Raw genomic sequence first — 18,253 nt, forward strand, 5'->3', positions numbered from 1 at the left:
AGAATCAGCAGCTGCTGTCCGACCAGCGCGGCTTGCCGAAGAAGGCTCCTTCGGGATTGCCGGGGAAGCAGCTGCCACTCAGAGAGCTGCTGAACAAACGATTCTGACGGGGTTTGCCAAAGCATCGGGCAGGACACTCCACTGGCCACGGGCTTACCCTCTCCTTGTAGTAGAAGGAACTGATGGAGACCTGCTCCTTTTCACTGCGAGTGGGACTCCCACCATACAACCGCAAGTTGCCAGGGCTCTCTGTGCGGATCTTCATGGGAGCGATGAGGCCACTGTGGTAGGCTGAGAGGGCTGACAAGGATCTGAACAGAGGGAAAGACATTCCCGTCACTTTCAGGCCGGATGCACCCAGTTCAGAGCAAAGAGCCTGGAGCACCCTGCAGGTACGCAATGCTGCGAACATTCAGGCGCGGATGTCCACCTTCCCTTTACAGTCTATTCCAGACTTTCCCAAGCTGCGCTCGGCATGGGTTGGAGTTTGTTTCAAAGTATGGCCAGAAGATATCCACCAGCACAATGTTCTCTTATGTGGCCATTCTCACAGCGAAGACCTGCCCATTACCTGTTTCACTGTCTTTACAAGCAGTCCTCACTTAACAACCATTTGTTTAGTGATGGTTCAGACATATGACAGCGCTGAAAAAACCAACTTACGACCTGTCTTCACACTTACAACCATCATAGCATCCCTGTGGTTGTGTGATCACGATTTGGGCACTTGGCAACTTGTTTGCATTCATGACTGTCACAACAACCTGTGGTCACGTGATCCCCATTTTCGACCTTCCCAGCCAGCTTCTGGCAAGCAAAATCAGTGGGGAACTGCATGATTCTATGATTTCACATAATTTTATTGTAAACCACCCAGAGTCCCCCTTTTGGGGGGAGATGGGCAGTAATAGAAATGTGAATAATAAATAAAATAAATAAATTCACTTAATGACCATGTGGTTCCAGTAACGACCACAGTGATTTGCTTAATGACTGCCACAAAAAAGGTCGTAAAATCGGGTCAGATTCGCTTAATGACCGCTTTGCTTAGCAACCAAAATTTCGGTCCAAATTATGATAATTAAGCGAGGACAACCTGAATAGTCTGTGGTACAAGAAAAAGTTCTTTGCAAGGGAAAGAAAAATTCCTTAGGGTGTTTCTGATAAGAATGTGGTGGTTTTCCACTGCCGGTAATGTGCTGTCAAGTTTCCCAATGTGTGGCTCCTTTTGTGAAGGCAGTTTTATGCAGAGTTATGCCCCAATTATCTGAAGGCCATGGCAGCTGATTGTGAAGGGCAATCCCTTAATATGTTGAATATCCTTTATTAATGGGATGAAGTTTAACTTGGTTGTTTTATTCTGCTCTGTGTAAAAGCTTATGACCACACATGCAATCAAAGGACCTGGATTTCCTGCAGTCTCAAGAGAGAATTTTGACAGTGTTACTAACAGATATGTCAATAAACTCAGAGCTGTGTTAGTCTGTGGTGGTAAAAAATCAGAGGAAATCTGGCCGCATCTTTTCCAATGAACCAATTTAATTAAAAGGCGTAAGCTTTCGTGAGCTGCAGCTGATGAAAGCTTATGCCTTTTAATTAAATTGGCTCTTCGGAAAAGATGCAGCCAGACTCCTTCAGTGAACGCTTCTTACTGCTGGGAAGGCCTGCGAAGGCCACCGCTCGCTAATGTTTTATGCCTACCGGGGGGTTGGCTCAGTGGGTGAGACGGTGCGGTGCATTGTCATCGGTCTGGTGAAGTAGACCAGGTACCCTGAAACGATTGAGAGAGAAACCCATGCTGGAAAAGCTACCCTCTAATGGAAAGATGGACCCAACAGCCATTAACGCATGCACATCTATGAGAAAACAGCGTCTTTAAAACTCGTATTTCCCTGGGCTACAGCGGGAACCCAGAAAAAGGAGCAGTCCTCTTTAAGGAGTCACCCACAGACACAGTGAAGACACCCAACCCTGTCTGGAAGAGCCTTTGCCTGCCTCGGCTCGGAGTCCTGCAGACCGCGATGGGAGTCCTGGATAAAACTTTCAGCGTCCTGCAAATCACAGTGTCCAGATTTATTCGAAGCGGTACGTTTTTAACTCGCACAGCTATAAGCGCTGGTAGAATCCCACAAAAGCAACTAACTTCTCCAATAATCAGATGCACAGATATTATTTAGGGAATCGTAAAGAAGCCCGTTCAAATGGCAAAACCTTTTCGGCATTCCCATTTCCGCATAAATGTGCTCTCTGAACATAGGAAGCCTGCACATCACAGCTTGGTCTTGGTGTTCGTGAAGAAGGTGCATCCTCAGCTGCAGCAGCATTGCTTACGAGCAGCCAGTTGAATTCATGACTGCCTTCCTTTCCAATAAATTTGCCATGTCTGATCTTTAATGCTTTTGAAAAAAATCAGGGCTAAAAACGTTCCCGTTATTTCAAATGCGTATTTCCAGCAGCAGACAAATCATAGGCCTACATCTACATCTATATCTAGCAGATATCTAATCTTGCAACTGGAAGCAGTGTAACTAAAATATGAGACCTATGTGCAAAATTATAGGCATGAAATAAAATGGACAATTATGACTTTAAGGCGAGATTCTGGATGCTCAGCATCTGTATGATTCACTTCTTATTTTAAAGGAACCAGGTTTGCTCATCAGCAGTAGAAAGCGGCATCAAGCCCTGATCATCTAGGATCTCCAAACATAAGCAGGGTTGGAGCAGGTCTGTATGACCTGAGAATTCCAGGGTGGCCTCCAGACTGGGCTGAAAAAATTCCAGAAAAAGGTGCTGGCAAAATGCTTCTGTAACACTGCCAAGAAAACTTAATAATAATAATAATAATAATAATAATAATAATAATCAGGAGTTCAGGCTGACTCAAGAATGCCTTTACCTTGTGGGAAAAGGCAGGTTTCCGACTTCCTAGTTGTAGTGTTACAGCCACGGCTTGTGGTGCAGAAGGCGTAACACGCAAGCAACCAGCGCCTCCCTCTTTCTGACGGCCCAGAAGGGACGGGATTTCCTCCTCTTCCCCAGCTTCCTACAGTGAAGATTCAACCCACCTGCCCCGCAGAACCTTGCTCCAGAGGTACGCGGAAATGGGATATTGGAATCCTGGTAGGAGCCATAGGCGTTTGAGACCCTCGGGAAGGTTGGCAAAGGTGGTGTTACGGAATTCGGGAGGGCGTAGGGGTCACTGGAGCTGTCCTCCTGGTTCTGAAAGACACGGAATTCAGGGTGTGTCTGCCCTGCTGAACAGCAACCACTTCCCACAAAGGCCTCCCTGGGCACCAAGCAAGGCTTTAAACCAGGAAGGGGCAGCTGGTGGGTCATGCATGCCTCCCGTCTCCCTCTCTGCACCTCCGAGCTCCGGAACTGCATTGCCAACGTTTGAGGTCAAGTGGTGAGTTTGAGTGGCACTTCCCCCTGCCTCCAATGACCATTCAAAGTTTAAACTAAGAGTGTCAAGCCTCTCTGAGGCTTAACACCTTTATTTGGGTTACCCAGAAATGTTTCCTGCTCCCGCCAAAGATACAAGCCCATCACGAGCTTAAGCACATTAAGCACATTAAGCACATTAACCCTGCGGCCTTCGGGTGCTAGGAAAAGAAAAATGCAACTCTCAGGAGAAAAAATGGCCCGACTTCCCTTTGCACTTGAGAAGCAGAAACCACTTTAATGTTTTTTCTGCCAGGAAAAAACTCTTGACTCTGCTCAGGAGATACAGACTTTTCTGTTTTGGCCTACTCTGTGAAGCAGATGTAGGCCTGGAAAGAAGGGGCAGGGGGGTAGACAAGGAGCTCTGCAGACTGCAGTCAATCCGTAGATCAGGAGTTCCCCAGGTGATAATGTGGAGAGGCCAGCCCTTGAAGGTAGGACAGGTCGAAACATCGCAGGGGTTGCAGGAAGGCAACTTGACTGTTGTAGGGTCCATTAACGGAATCTTGGACGCCTGTCCAGAACCGTCCCTGCCCTTTTAAGAACCACAAGGTCCTCAGTGTGTTCTGCTTTCTCGGGCCAGAGCTAAATGTCTCTATCTATTAACGTTATAATGTTATCAATTATCAATAGTGCAGGCAGGGCAAATTCTGGGGCAAAACGGGCACGCGTTTCCTACCACAACAGACTCCAGGCAGGAGACCAGCTGGCGCAGACACGGCTCTAGGCAGCACTGATTGCGTTTCACTTTCTGCATGGAGGTATCCTTCAAGATCTGCAAGAGATCCCAGATGTGGGCCGCGCAGTTTCCCATACCTACTCTGCAAGCTGTGAAACTGGCAAGCTACTCCCAGAGCACCGATTCCACAAGGCAGACAAGCCAGAACTCTTCTTCCTTTTCTGTAAGTAATGAGACCCTCGCCCCCGGCAGAAGGCCCCGGTCTCCTGCTCAGACCCCTCTCTCAGGAAAGCTGGCTAGACGCAGACATACCTTCAACAGCTTGGCCTTCATGGTGGAAGGGATAGTGGTCTGGTTGACAAACTGGAAAGAGGGGGCAGCGTTGTTCGGGTACTGTGCCGGGAACATCACCAGCATCTTCACCCGGTGGTTGCTGCAGTGCACCGAGACCGTGCAGCTCCGATTGACAGCATCCATCTGCCAAAGCCAAGGATGCAAGAACTGTCAGGAGTGCGTCAACCGGCCCTGCGCTGCGTTCCGCTGGCACTTCCTTCCAGGCTCAGTGGCTGAGAAGGAAAGCAAAGCTGCCCCTGGCAATGCCTCCTGATCCCGTATAGCACTTCAGCAAAAGCAGAGGAGATTAGATGTTCCCTGGAAGGATGGAGTCGGACCTGCCTTTCATTAAGCCTTTGAGAAAGAAAAGCACCTCTTTTGCCTGGCATGTTGAACTGTTTGGGGGAACCACTTTTAGCAACAACGAGAGAAACTCATTCACCACCAATGAGCCAAGCGCAGAAGTGCCACAAATGGATGTGGCTCAGGCCAAAAGTCCAGGCCGGTGGCCACAACTTCTCCCCTTGCTTCTCCAATCGTACAGGCTGGGTTTGCGCGAAACAAAAAGGATGTCTTCCTCTCTTCCACTGGACTATTCTGGACAGGCCCTGCTCCAGCTGAAGCGGAACCCAGATTGTTTAGGTTGGTCCAGGTTTTGGCCAAGGAAAAGCCAGAAAAGGGCAGGGCATGTGGGGCAAGTCTGGGGTGCCTGCTGCCATGTACCCGCCCAAAGAGCCACCATGCTTTGCCCCCGTTTCCCACCACAAAACACCTCTGTCAGAGCACATGTACTCCAAGTTAGTAGAAGAACGAAAAAGCATCTTCCACAGTGGAAGTACAGTACGTACGTTTCAATCCAGTGTTTCTCATCCTTGGCCACTTTAAGATGTTCGGACTTCAGCTCCCAGAATTCCCCAGCCAGCATGGCTGGCTGGGGAATTCTGGGAGTCGAAGTCCGCACATCTTAAAGTGGCCAAGGTTGAGAAACCTACTTCAGTCTACACACAGGCACCCAATAAAGCCCGATCACTGCAGGGAACACATTTTGCACATCACTAATGTGGAGGATGGCCTGAGGACAGCCCTGGTGGGAGAAAAACAGAAAAGATGGGGTAAAAGGCAAGTGATCTCCAGAAATTAACAGGCCGTTCCAAACTCTTGCGCTCTGTCCGATGACCAGATCAAAGGTGTTTTCTCACCTCCATATTCACATTGCGGATTTGCACGTTGATCAGGGAGAACTCCTGCTGTAAGGTTTGAGGCAGGCCCAGCTGGTCTAGCTTCTTTCCCACCAGGAAGCCTTTCTGGGAATCTCCTTTGAAAACTGTAAGGGAGAGACGAGACTCCTTGGACAGGGCAGGAGAGCTCTGGGTGCAGAAGGTGGCTTAGAAGTTGGGGGAGAAAGGAGCAGAAGTGAAATGGGGTGTGGAGCTAACCCTTTGGGAGAGCGCCCGGGATCCGCAAAACACAGCAGAGGGCAAGGAAACGTAACAGATGGACGGGGCTGGCTTCTTCCCGAATTGTGAAGGAACCGTTTGGACCGTTGTATTCGGTTCAGCAGGCACCAGCACCCGGGTGACCTCGCTCGGACTCAGGAGCTAAGAGGGCTGGGACGGGTTAACAACTCTGCTAGGGGACTATCAGGGAAGTTAGTGGGCTAATCCAGGAAGTTAAAAAGAAAACAACCACCCTGAAAGGAAGCAACAGCCAGCCACTTCCATGACGCTACTGCCCGGAAAATCACACGGGCACATCCAGGAGTCAAGCATAACTTAAACTTGTCTTTACATTTTAGTCTTAGGCAGTGATGGTGCGATCAAAGTTCCACCTGATTTTGGATGTGCGACGCACGTGGAGTCCAAGGGTTTCCCACCCTGCCGCAAAACAAATGTATCACTTTGCCAGGCCCCCAGCGTGCTAAGCCGCACCTTCCTCCTCTCCGTGGGTGAAGTTTTGCTGGGGCTCAGTATCTTGGGCTGGCAGGGCCTTGTCTGCCTCTGGCAGGAGGGAAATCCCATCGATCAGCTCTTCCACCCCTTCCAAGAGGTCACTGGAGCACAGCTAGAACAAGAGGCGGTAAATGTAGCATAGCGCAGCCAAGTCAAGCCCAAGTTGGCAAACAGTGTGTGCGTGTGAGGGACGGCGGGAGGGGCAAGCGGCATGACCCAGCTAAGGGGCCAGGAAGGAAAGACAGATCCTGTGGCTTGAAAGTACCATCCTGTCAGCCCTTTGAGTTGGTCTAGACCAGGAAACAGACTCTACAGGAAGACTAGAACTATGATTTATTGAGAAAGGCAATATTAACAGGATCTTGCAAGTCTGATTGTGCTTTTCCTTCCCTCCCTCATATCCCCACTGAGTCAGGGAGAAGCCAGCCTGAGCCTCTTCCTAATACAATCTCCTTTCCCAGGCCTCAAGGCATGCTTCTGAACATTTTCCCCAAGGTCATCTCCATGGCTGCCTATATATACCGCTCTACTGATGCGAAACTGTGTCCACCTCTTTGTCAGCTGATGAATTGCTCTGCAGCATCACAGTACTTGTCCGGGGATATTCAAGGCTCTGTCTGTTGGCCTTTGGCCTTCTCCTTCCTTACTCGCCTGTCTTTCTGGCGCAAGGCACACCTCCCCACCCAACATTATCAAAACCTCCATGCTAACTCTCCCATTGCTTTTCTTCCTCTCTGTGACCAGGCCCACAAAGTCAATACCCATTACAGAGGGTGATAAGGATGTTGCCCAAGAACTCTGTGCGACAGTCTTCCATGGATGCATCCTTTTCATTCTCTTCTAGAATTATAGGGTTTTCCACTGCACAGCGTTGATCCAGGTTACCTTCCCCGGTTACTTGATTTGTGACACTGAAGGTAGCTCGCCAGACTCACGGTGGGAGAGGAGCCAGGGTGGGTGGCTGGGGGCTGAATGGTCAGGGCAAACTGTGGGATCTTGCATTTTCAAGCAGGGGCCAGGAAAGAATCCTTGATGCCTCGGACCTACCCGCTGTAGCTGACAATCGACTCGCCACATCCGAAGGGTCTGGTCTCGAGACCAGGTGACCAGCTGATAGTCCTTTGACCCTGAATGGAGGAGAGGAAATGCCTGTCAGATTGATACCCTACTTAAGCCTGCTTTTGAATTAAAAGACAGGAGAAAGTCAGAATTTAAAGAAAGAGAACCAGGGAAGACTGGACAACGTATTTGTACGTTTAGTGTTGCACAGATCTCCCACCTTCACTCTAGGACAGCCTTTCTCAACCTTGGCCACTTTAAGATGTGTGGACTCCAACTCCCAGAATTCCCCAGCCAGAATGCAATTCAGGAGTTGAAGTCCACACATCTTAAAGTGGCCCAGGTTGAGAAAGGCTGTTCTCGGAGCTCAAGAAGCAGACAAGAAGGGCCTCTCAATTTGCCACAACAACCCTCTGAGGCAGGCTGGGCTGAGAGAAAATGATTGGCCCAAAGACGATTCCGATGTGCTCTTGGGTTGAGTGGGGACAAATCCAGGTTGCCCAAATTCCAGTCTGTGGAGGTTGCATTATGTTCCCATTTTATTTATTTATTTACTTGTTTATTCATTAATCACATCTATATGGCTGCCCATCCTGCAAAAAGCCTCAGGGAAGCATATCCCAGTACAAGCCCCCAAAGCAGAACTAAACCTGAGAAACGGTACGCAAGCGGAAAACCTTACATACTCATTTTCCATCGTTATGATGCATTTGGCTTCACAGTGTCAATATGGGGGTCATTACTTCTCTGGGCCACTACAGATGGATCCAACCACAAATGCCACGTGAATCAGGCAGCCCTGAATTTAAGGAGCCTGTTCTTTGGGGCTGCACTTTCTACTCTGGCTTGGGGTGCTTGGGCTACTTCAGCCATTACTCGGCACCTGGAGCACTGTGTACAATTCCACATTTGCAGAAGGATGTTGACAGATTAGGAGAAGCTTGGAGGACCACAAGGAGACTATGAAGCCAGGCTGAAGGGCCTGGGGATGTTCAATCTAGAAAAAAGGAGATTGAGAGGAGACACAACAGCCATGCTCAGGTACTTAAAGGAAAACCACAGGGAAGAGGGTCAAGAATAATTTTCAGGGGCCACACAAACTACAGCTAGAAGTAACAAGTTTATGTTCCTGCTACCTTTTTTTCTTTTTTGGTGACTGTGAGTCAGTGTTGACTCCTGGCAACTGCCTGGACAAGTCCCTGCAGTTTTCTTGGCAAGATTTCGGAAGTGAAATGCCTAGGGCTGAGAGAAAGTGACTGGCCCAGGGTCACCCAGCTGGCTTCGTGCCTAAGGCGGGACTAGAACTCATGGTCTCCCAGTTTCTAGCCTGGTGCCTTAAGCACCACACCAAACTGGCTCTCTGCTGCTACCTAGATGTCATTTAAATATAAGGAAAACTTCCTGACAATCACTTCTGTCCAAAAGGGGAATTGCATACCTACAGAAGTTGTAGCTTCTCCATCTCTGGAAGTTTTTAAGAAGACGTTGGACAGCCACCTCTTAAAGGATGGTTAAATTGGTTTTTCTCCACAATTCTAGGATTCTATGATAATTAGAGAGTCTTCCTGGTGGCTCTGAGGAATTATATTCAGGTTTTCTTAGTGGTAACAAAAATCCTAAAGTCAACTATGGTATTTCATGGGAGAATCTTGCTATATCGCAAGAAGGATTCACCACAGTACAGAATGCCCACTTGTAGCCGCTGGTAATTTTACTTAAGAATAAAGATTGGTTAAATGTTTTAAAATGTTTCTAGGTTTTATTATAATGGATCTCTGGCCAATTACCATAATAAAGGTTTAAAGTAAAAGATCCCACTGCAGACTACCCATAAAAGTCTGTGGGTAAACTAACAAATGAAAAACAGTAATTTATTTAGCAGTTGAGCACTCAAAAGATTCTCACAAGATCAGCCTGCTTTGCACATGTTAAAAGCACTTGTTTGTGAGATGGACGGTCATATAAATACGATGAATAAATAATAAATACATAAAAACCCTACAGCTTTTCTCATGATCTCTATGTGCCACATATGCCTGGCAAATGGGCTCCACATGGCTTAAGAACTTGAGCAGCTGTTCTCAGCTCAGAATTTCAGACAGAGAAACCCTTACAACAGACTAGGAATGTCTTCATCAGTTGGTGATATAGGAATGTGTGAAAAAGAGACTGCCTATAATCTTGGCATGCAAAATTATTAGGCATGTCTATTAGCTTCTGGGAATGTTTTGTGAAGATTACAGACATATTATGCCTTTAGAATACAGTCTTAGGCTTTATAATAGAATTTATACTCAGAATTTATACTAAGATTGCTATGGATAATTCAGCTAAAAGCCCAATTCGGCAGATGTTTAGTCAGAAAAATGCTCCAAAGCATCTAAAAGGGCTTATCCTAAGGGAAATGCACAATGACATCACTCAGCAAATGGTATCACTTGGTACAAATGACATAAACATAAAAGAGAGGGATATAAACTTCAATTCCTCATCCATATTACTTCAGAGGCAACAGACCTGTTTGTTATGTGGAAAAGGCTGTTAAGTGGGAATCTGTTCAACTGAGTTCTCTGCCCAAATAAAAAGTAAAAAAGACAGCCCGCCAGGGTCCCCGATCACACACCTTCCTTCTGTTTCCGCCACTGGAATTCCAGCACGACATCATCATGTCCTACAAAGGTGTGAACTGGGGTGTTGAGATCAAAGACATCCCAGAGGAGGAGACTGTTTTCTCTTCGAAGTTGGGGCACCATCACTGTCACCAGCCCATTGCTAAAAGGCTAGAAAAGGGAAAGATCAGTGGCTCACCTCCATTTCACTTCTCAAGGAGGTCTACAGTTGCACATAAGTGACAGGCAGAACAGAACAGAGCACTATTTTATGAGCTTCCAAACACCTCACAGCAGGCTGGGCAGGAGTTTAAAGCATGGTCTACTGTCAATTTCTTCCACAATGTCCATTCTCCTTAGCACCCTCAATCTCTTGGATTATACCTTATGCATCCTATCACTTGCGCCCCTGAGCTTGGAATTCTACCTTTGGTTAGCAGACAGAGGTGAGGATTATGAAGTTTAGGACAAAACTGTGCGTGGAAAAATGGTGAGCACAGTATTAAGCAGCAATGGAGGCTGCATCAATGGGCATCCCTTATCGCAATGATACACCTTTGGTGGACCTTTCTTGCCCAAGGGAACACGAAGAGGAGACACAGTCCCAGAAGACCACACAGCTGTATTTAAGGCTTCCCCCGCCCAAATTACCAGCTTATCCCAGTCAAGGAATAGTGGAAGCGACCAGTCTGCCAATCAGATGTTTGGGTTTGTCTGGCCTGGCACTGTCTATGCGAGGCTTCAACATGGTATCCCCCAGACATGGACTGCAACCTTCTTCTTCAGGACAACCAAGGATGACAGCAATTGCAATTAAACACAGGCGTTGGAGTTACATCAACCAACAAGAGGTTTGGGGCCAAACTCTGTCTTCCCCAACCTTGCCGGGAGAATGAACCTCAAATGTTGGGTATGAGAAAGGTCTGTGTGTATGTGTGTGCTCTATTGTGAGCTATCATCCCTCCCCTGGGCAAAGGGTGGGCAACGGTGACCCAGAGGCCACGTGTGGCCATAAGAAATGTTTTGCAGCTCTCCAGATCACACCCCCAAAGTTCAGTAGAAAACACCAAAAAGCAACTGCAAACATTTTTTTAAAAAACATTTTTTTTAAAGAATACAAATAAAATAAGTGGCCTATGCCACTAGCAGCCCCAAGAGACTTATTTTACTACTTAAAAGTCTCTCCCCCACCCCAACCAAGCATCTCGAAAGTAAAATAGATGGGGCCAAAAATTCCACCCCACCCCCTCTAACGAGGTCACCATGTAACTGCCACCTCCCCAGAGCAAAAGCAGCTCCTGGTCACAGAAAACACTGCCTGCCCTCCTCAGTCCTGGCCACCAGCCACTGGTCCCATCAGCACTCCATGGGCGAATGAGAGCTGCTGCTGTGCCTGTCTGCTCAGTTGGGTTCCAACGGAGATGCTCTCCTTACCGTGTATCTGGCTTTCCAGACTGGAACCTGGCAGGCCAGGATGTTGAGGTATTTTCGGGGCTGTCGGTAATCCCAGAACTTCAACAAAAGAGAGAAAAGGCCACTCAGGTGGAAGATGCATAACCAGCGTAACAGAAGAAAACCACCAGCACATTACCAGACCTGCAAGGCCCTAAAAGATGGGTGAATGGAGAATTTCAGCAGGCGTTGTGGGTGGAGAGAAGGACTGAGGGTTCATGAAGATGGTCATTTTGGTAACAAGCTTCCCATGTGGGGGATCAGGTACCAAAGTATATTCCACAGAGCAAAACCTCCCATTTATCATTTGAAGATATAAACCATCTACTACCTGCCTTGGAACACCAAACAATCCATCTCCTTTTAAATCACAGTAAGGAAGGGAATGAAATGCTGACTTTCTGCACTGGTGTCCAACAGAATGGCAATTTTTTTTTCTATTTACATTAATGCTTGCCCATAACTGAAGGAAACCTCGAGAACAGAGGACAGTTTTCTGAAGTCTAGGAAGGATTGCTTCCAAGGCCTGGTCTTGTACCCGGTCATTAAGAAAGCACAGGGTGCTTCAGATCAACACAATGAGTACCAGTGGCTTTCCTCCAAGACAGTGTACATGGTAACATCACATAGTATGCAAGTGTGCCCCATTCAGATCGCCCTTCCCCAACATGCTGATTTCTAAGCAAATTGGACCAACTCTCATAATCTCTAGACAACCATGAAGTACTCTGCAAGGTGAAGTCCAAAACATCTGGAGGATCTCAAGTTGAGAAGGATAGTTATTCAGTTGATGGCTAGCAATAAACCAGAGAGACCACATAATAACTTTCCCCAATCTGATCACCCCTGGCCAGAATGTAAGACTTTCAAGGGACAACCCAAATCAGTAGCAATAACCCATACTACCTGCAGATATTCTTCTTTAGAGATCATTTCCTGCATATTTCCAGTACTCCTAAAATGGGTAGATGATTTATTGTGTCATATCCCTCTCAGGACTATGACAATATGGCTTAGAAATAAGTGTTCTCAGGAGAACTATCTGCGTCAGCTGGCCAAGTTTTTTTTTAAAAAAATGCAACTTAGGGTACTTACAGTGACAGTCGACATACAGTGACATTTTTATTTGTAAGAATATTGTAATTGCATTAGTGGACTTTTCAGGATTTGCTGAGCTTCCAAGATGAACAAAAACCCTAAACTAAATGCTGATAAATGAATGTACATATACAAAAGCAGAGCCAAGTTCTGCTAAGACAAATACAAAGATCTCTAGACTGCAATGCCTGACACTTCAGCCTACAGCATAAATATATTACTGAGACACACAGTAAGAAATCCTGGCAGGGATCCAGAGAAAACAGGCCCCTTATTCACCAGGATACCCCCCGTCGCTCAAGTCAGGAAACAGAATATAGTGTCAGCACTCTCTTTATTCGTTTCCTGGTGGTCCTCAAAAAAAGTGAAGGCCAGTAGAGACTGACACTGCTGGAATTCACTGACTCTATGCCCAGCAAAGACCAGCGTTCAACATACCGAGTGGCTTCCCCTCTGCCAGGGTATCACTGCAAGCCCCCAAATCTAATCCAGTCCAATCCAGTCTACCAACCTACCCGGACGGAGTTGTCCTGACTGGATGTGGCCAAAATGTTTTCGTTGTCTGGGTGCCAATCCAGGCCGTGGATTTTAGAGAGATGTGCTGCCAGATACTCCACAGCAGTACTTGGTTTCTGCAAGCAGAGAAAAAGATTTTGCTTGCAAGTTTCCAGAACAGGCCGCAGCAAGCCAACCAGGATGTCACACGCTGCCTTCAAGGGGTGTTTCAGCTTCTCTTCTGCAGCAAATTCTAGGGCACAGAGCCACAGGCCTATTGGGCTTTTCTCCGCCATGTATAACTGGAAAGCAAGGCTTACAAAGCATATAAAGCCCTTTCACGAGGGGACCTGAGTCGTGGGGAAAAGGAGTAATGGAAAACAAGCCAAGAATCTTTGAAAGAAACCTGCCTATTACCAGTCTTCCCCCAGGGTTAAAAAATGATCGCAGTGGATTAAAGTTGGAAAGCAGTTTACATATGACATGTCTGGAACCCAGTAGCTGAAAAAGAAAAGGAGCCCTGGGACAGGTATGCTTCAGCAGGAATTAGAAGTAGGAGTCTACAGGAAAAGGAAACATGTTCCTTTCTGAGCCGGGAGCAAAACAGCCCCATTTGAAATGTTCCATCAGGACATTCCCAACGGCTGAGTTCTCTTGCAACACAACCCAGAACATGTTGAGTGTTCTGCTCCAACACTAAACAAAACTCTTTTAACACATGGGCTCTGTTCTGTGGTTGGGACCGCCTGTTTTGAGGTGGTACCAAATGACTGGAACTCTCCAAACGTCACTGCTCAAAAGGGCTCTGTTCCGTGGAGGAGTTCGTTCCGATCTCGAAACAAAACTCCCAGAAGAATGCCCAAGGTGCTGTTCTGAGGTCAAAACAGTTCCCACGCTCCTTCTAGCTATGACTGCCGTGAGCTACAAAGTAGTGTATACCAGACGTATTTGGGACTCAGCTACACAGCTTCACTGCATCCTCTCCAAGGGAAACTGCCTGAAACTCATGGCTTCTCTTGTGTGGCCAGCTAGCTTTAGCTAAGGACCAACACAGATGCCAGAGTTCCACTGGTAAAAGACCCAGCAGGAAGCTATTCCAAAGAAAGAAGCCAATTTTTCCTAACTGTATGTTTGCTCATTCTGGCTGAAGAGCCAGGAAGGCCCATCCTCTTATTTTTGAGAGGTTCTGCTTTGCAAGAGATGCACGACCCCACTGAATGCCAATTGGTGCCACCACCTGGATTCACACAAGACCACAACTCCCATTTGAAGGGATGGAAGGAGCCTGGAATATGGGTGGTGGTGGTGGAATTACAAGACAACTCGGAATCACAGGCAGGAAGTGCCAGTGTTTGCATTTCTTACAGGTACTATCTGGAGGTTGCAGCCCAAACCTCACCATGGCAAGATCCAGGCAGTTATGTGGGGGGAAAATGGGCTATTTCTGTGCTGTGAGAACCAAAGGAATTTTCACAATAATGCTATGACGACTGAGTTTCCTTCTTAAGGGATGAGTTGTCTCCTGTGCAGGGTATATGAAGGGAGAGAACTTCCCAGAGCGTACCTGCAGCATGTTCATTCCACTAAATCCTAATGCCATTTGTCTCGTTTGGGCTGACTGTATTGTGCGAACCCAGCCACCGTGGTCTGGCTAAGCCATAAGCCATAATTTATCACTGCTACTTACCACAAACCATGGGTCTAACTTAATGTGTGAACTAGACCTCACAGAGCTAAGGGGTCTGACCGGCTTGCGGTGTCCACTGTCCCCCCCACCGCACACACAGACCCCTTAGAGAGAAGCAGGGAAAGGAAAGAAAGGAGGACTCACCCGTTTGTCCCAAATGCGCACATCCCCATCATGGCTGGTTGCCAAACAGTTGGCATTTTTCTTATTCCATTTTACTTGGGAGGCTCCAGCTGCAGAAGGAGCAGAGCACTAGGAGTCAACGAACACCTTCCCTAGCATGGGAACAAGGTCACTATGGTAGGGCTAACCTCCTCGGCTCATTCAAACCCCACTGGGTGTTGGGTTCTGTCTAGCACAAGAGATTACTCTGGTTACCCTGCAGACCAGTGTTTCTCAACCCTGGCCACTTTAAGACCTGTGGGCTTCCACTCCCAGAATTCCCCAGCCAGCATGGGAGTTGAAGTTTATGCATGCTGGCTGGAGAATTCTGGGAGTGGAAGCCCACAGGTCTTAAAGTGGCCAGGGTTGAGAAACACTGCGGTAGACCAAGGTAGTTTTCAAGAAAGGAACGGTCCCCACAGTTATAGCACGAGGCACTGTGCTGGAGTCAACTCACATCGCTGCTCCAAGCTGTCAAGTCCTAGCACGGGATGGTGCTACTCCAGTGCTTGTTACTCAAGCAACCCTCTCATTGTCCTACACCACTCCAAGCCACGGTGCAACGTTGGTTTCCAGGAGTACGGAACTAACTTTATGCTAGAGCTAGAGCTACCTGTCTGTCTACCACATTCCAGAGGAACTACAAGCCAGGTGCTGTGTCATGAGTACTGATGGCGAGCAGGAGGGGGCCTCTATCCAGGGGGGGAAACGCACGCGTAGTACTGAGGAGTTGAGCAGCCATTCAAAGAGACACAGAACAGACCTGCCTTGACTTTGGGGGTTTATCTGTCTGGGTTTTCCCACACTTCTTCAGTTTGTTAGGATTTTCTGTCTAATGTAGCAGTAATAAAACACTAGAGACCTATTCCTTGTCTCAGCGTGGTTTCCTGACTGTTAGGACATGCTGCCATGGGCTAACAGAGAATCTACACAGGAAACAAGGTGCTGCCCTCATGACCAGCATATCCAACACCCTTCTGGTGTTCAGACACCACCTGCACACACAGGCAATCTGGTTCTCAATGCTCCCACATTCTAAGACCTCCATTGTTATTATCCTGCTGTGGTAAATGAAAAAACGACAACTTGGTGAAGGAAAGAGCAGCAATGGAAATATTCCAGAACCAAAGATTTGACAGAAGTTTAACAGTGCCTGGGAGAAGAGGCAAGACCCAAATGGCTCTCCGTAAGGGTCATTTCCATGATCTGCGCACAAGCCCCATGAACAGCAAGAGGTGAAAATTTCCAACCAGGCTATTCACCGGCTGGTACTTACCGACGGCAGAGAGGGAGACAGTAGGCTTTCGTGTGTCCCTGAAATACAACAATGCTGACATAAGAACGTATAGCCTATCTTTGACAGCGCTCTCCTAAACTCCTACCACCAAATAATTTGCATTCTATGCACACTTCCTTCTGAAATCCAAGGCGGGTTGCTTTCATAGCATATGCGTTTGATTAAAATAAATCCACCTACAGAGATCACCCTTGCCATTTCTGCATGAGTCACTGATCTAGACATACCCTGCTTGAAAAGAGGCATACTGAAAGCTGTGATTCCCGCACAGATGCATCAGGCGCCACGCATTAGAGACAAGCCATCCGCCTGTTGCTCTGCACCAGAGACACAGCAAAGCCATTTGCCTTCGGTGTGGGGAAGGAGGCCAGTACAGCATCTACTGCAGAGAGAAGGCAGGCAGCTGGCTTCTTTGGTGGGCACCCTAGGCGTGCCTGTGTGCCTTATGACAAACACTCGGAAACAACTGATTTCGGACCAGCAATCACATTATTCCAGTGCATGCCAGAAACCTGCCTTCAGGGTAACAGCTTTGTGCCAGTAAGGTAAAGTCTACATTTCACAGAATTCTCCACCCCCCACCCCACCTACTCCCACACAATGTGGGTTGAAACTCAACTCCGCTTTGCACCATAGCACGGGCAAAGCCCACTCGCTAAGCTGTAACTGGAGAAGACAATATTAGAAATACCCCAATTGTTTTGAAGCAAACCACTTAAACAGCAGCAGGCACGGGTACCCTGCGGGAAGATCCACTCCACACAACACACTTAGTGACAATGACAGTGGCAATGTCACTGTCACTTAGTGACAGTGGGCCACCAAAACTCTTACTTGATGTCCCAGATGTAGATGTAGGTGTCAACTGAACTGGTAACCAGGAGATCTGACTCAAACACCGCCCAGTCCAAATCACTAGAAAAGGCAGAGAAAAAAGGGAACAAAATGGATGAACTGGAGATCTCAGCGGTGGCAGCTTGCAACGACAAAGCTTTGCGCGGTCACTAGCCACCACCTTCTCCGTTGTCAGGAAAAACCAAAGCCGCATTGTGCAAGGGAATGCAAGCCTTCGCCACCTGCCCTGCGTGGCTCCCTCCTTCCTAGGCTGCTCTTTTCCCATAGGGCTTCATCAAAGGGTTCTTTACATTAAAAAAAATTAAACTGTGCATTCTAGCTTCCTACGTTGGGCCGTTTTGTTGCCGCTGTTTCTCCAAGGCAGATTTCCAAGAGAGCCCAGAAAGGTTTTCAGAGGTTAGCAGAAAGTGTTCCCCCCACCCCACCCCCAGCAAAGAAACAGTGGAGAACAGCTTGCCCTAGGGAATTCGGCTTCTGCAAATTCCAGCGTCCTTGAGGGGAGGGAGGCAGAAGGCGGATCAAGACCTATTGGTAGATCTCTGAGAGAAGTGTAGCAGTCAGGAAAGATTCTGATTCACATTGGATTTGCAAAATGTAAAGTTTATAAAAAGACAGTCAGAACTCCCTGCCATCTCTGGCCGTGTGCTAACTGCTCATCCCTTAGTCTCTGTAGCCCTCAAACCTAAAACAGAAATAGTTTCTGGTTGGTTGGTTGGTTGGTTATGTTCAAAGTGAAATATGTATTTTACTCCATGGAAAGAATAAACTCACTGTGCCTTGGAAGGTTAGCCAGACCATGGACCGGCTGAAGCGAAACTCAGATCTTTTAGGTTGTTCTGGGTTTTGGCCAAAGCAAATCCAGAGGGGGCACGTAGCTAAAGCTCCACACCCCCTCTGAATTCCGCCATTATTTATTGCATTTATTAAACACAGTTATAAGGCCGCCCAGCTCTCACACGGTGACTCAATGGTGCCAGCTCTCCTTGTCCCCATTATTTTGCAACCTGGAACAAATCTACCAGAACACACGTGCTCTGATCCGCACATGGACTGCCCAGTGCTGCCTGGATCTGTGCATAAAAGAGTCTGCCTTTGTTACCTCTGGCCAGCCCTTTTGACCGCATTACAGGCCAT

The 18,253-nt window shown here is 47.6% G+C and overlaps 1 protein-coding gene across 5 annotated transcripts in view; it reads right to left on the bottom strand.

The window, feature by feature from the left end:
• WDR59 (WD repeat domain 59) overlaps positions 1 to 18,253 on the bottom strand; it is a 50,270-nt gene that overhangs the window by 15,931 nt on the left and 16,086 nt on the right. For 3 of the 5 annotated variants that reach the window (XR_010068608.1, XM_063312868.1, XM_063312869.1), the window contains 14 exons: positions 17,099 to 17,179; positions 16,244 to 16,281; positions 14,950 to 15,038; positions 13,139 to 13,255; positions 11,508 to 11,585; positions 10,088 to 10,244; positions 7,453 to 7,532; positions 6,385 to 6,517; positions 5,656 to 5,780; positions 4,436 to 4,600; positions 4,124 to 4,219; positions 3,069 to 3,222; positions 1,702 to 1,771; positions 158 to 311 (listed from right to left, as the gene is read on the bottom strand). Coding sequence is in view for 3 of the 5 variants with exons in the window: in XM_063312868.1 (XP_063168938.1) it covers positions 158 to 311; positions 1,702 to 1,771; positions 3,069 to 3,222; positions 4,124 to 4,219; positions 4,436 to 4,600; positions 5,656 to 5,780; positions 6,385 to 6,517; positions 7,453 to 7,532; positions 10,088 to 10,244; positions 11,508 to 11,585; positions 13,139 to 13,255; positions 14,950 to 15,038; positions 16,244 to 16,281; positions 17,099 to 17,179 (1,537 nt within the window). In the remaining 2 variants the exon portion in view is untranslated. The remainder of the gene's footprint in view (positions 1 to 157; positions 312 to 1,701; positions 1,772 to 3,068; positions 3,223 to 4,123; positions 4,220 to 4,435; positions 4,601 to 5,655; positions 5,781 to 6,384; positions 6,518 to 7,452; positions 7,533 to 10,087; positions 10,245 to 11,507; positions 11,586 to 13,138; positions 13,256 to 14,949; positions 15,039 to 16,243; positions 16,282 to 17,098; positions 17,180 to 18,253) is intronic. The other 2 variants (XR_010068609.1, XM_063312870.1) reach the window with 2 other exon arrangements.

Source organism: Candoia aspera, chromosome 11, assembly GCF_035149785.1.
Source record: "Candoia aspera isolate rCanAsp1 chromosome 11, rCanAsp1.hap2, whole genome shotgun sequence".
Lineage (NCBI taxonomy): Eukaryota > Metazoa > Chordata > Lepidosauria > Squamata > Boidae > Candoia > Candoia aspera.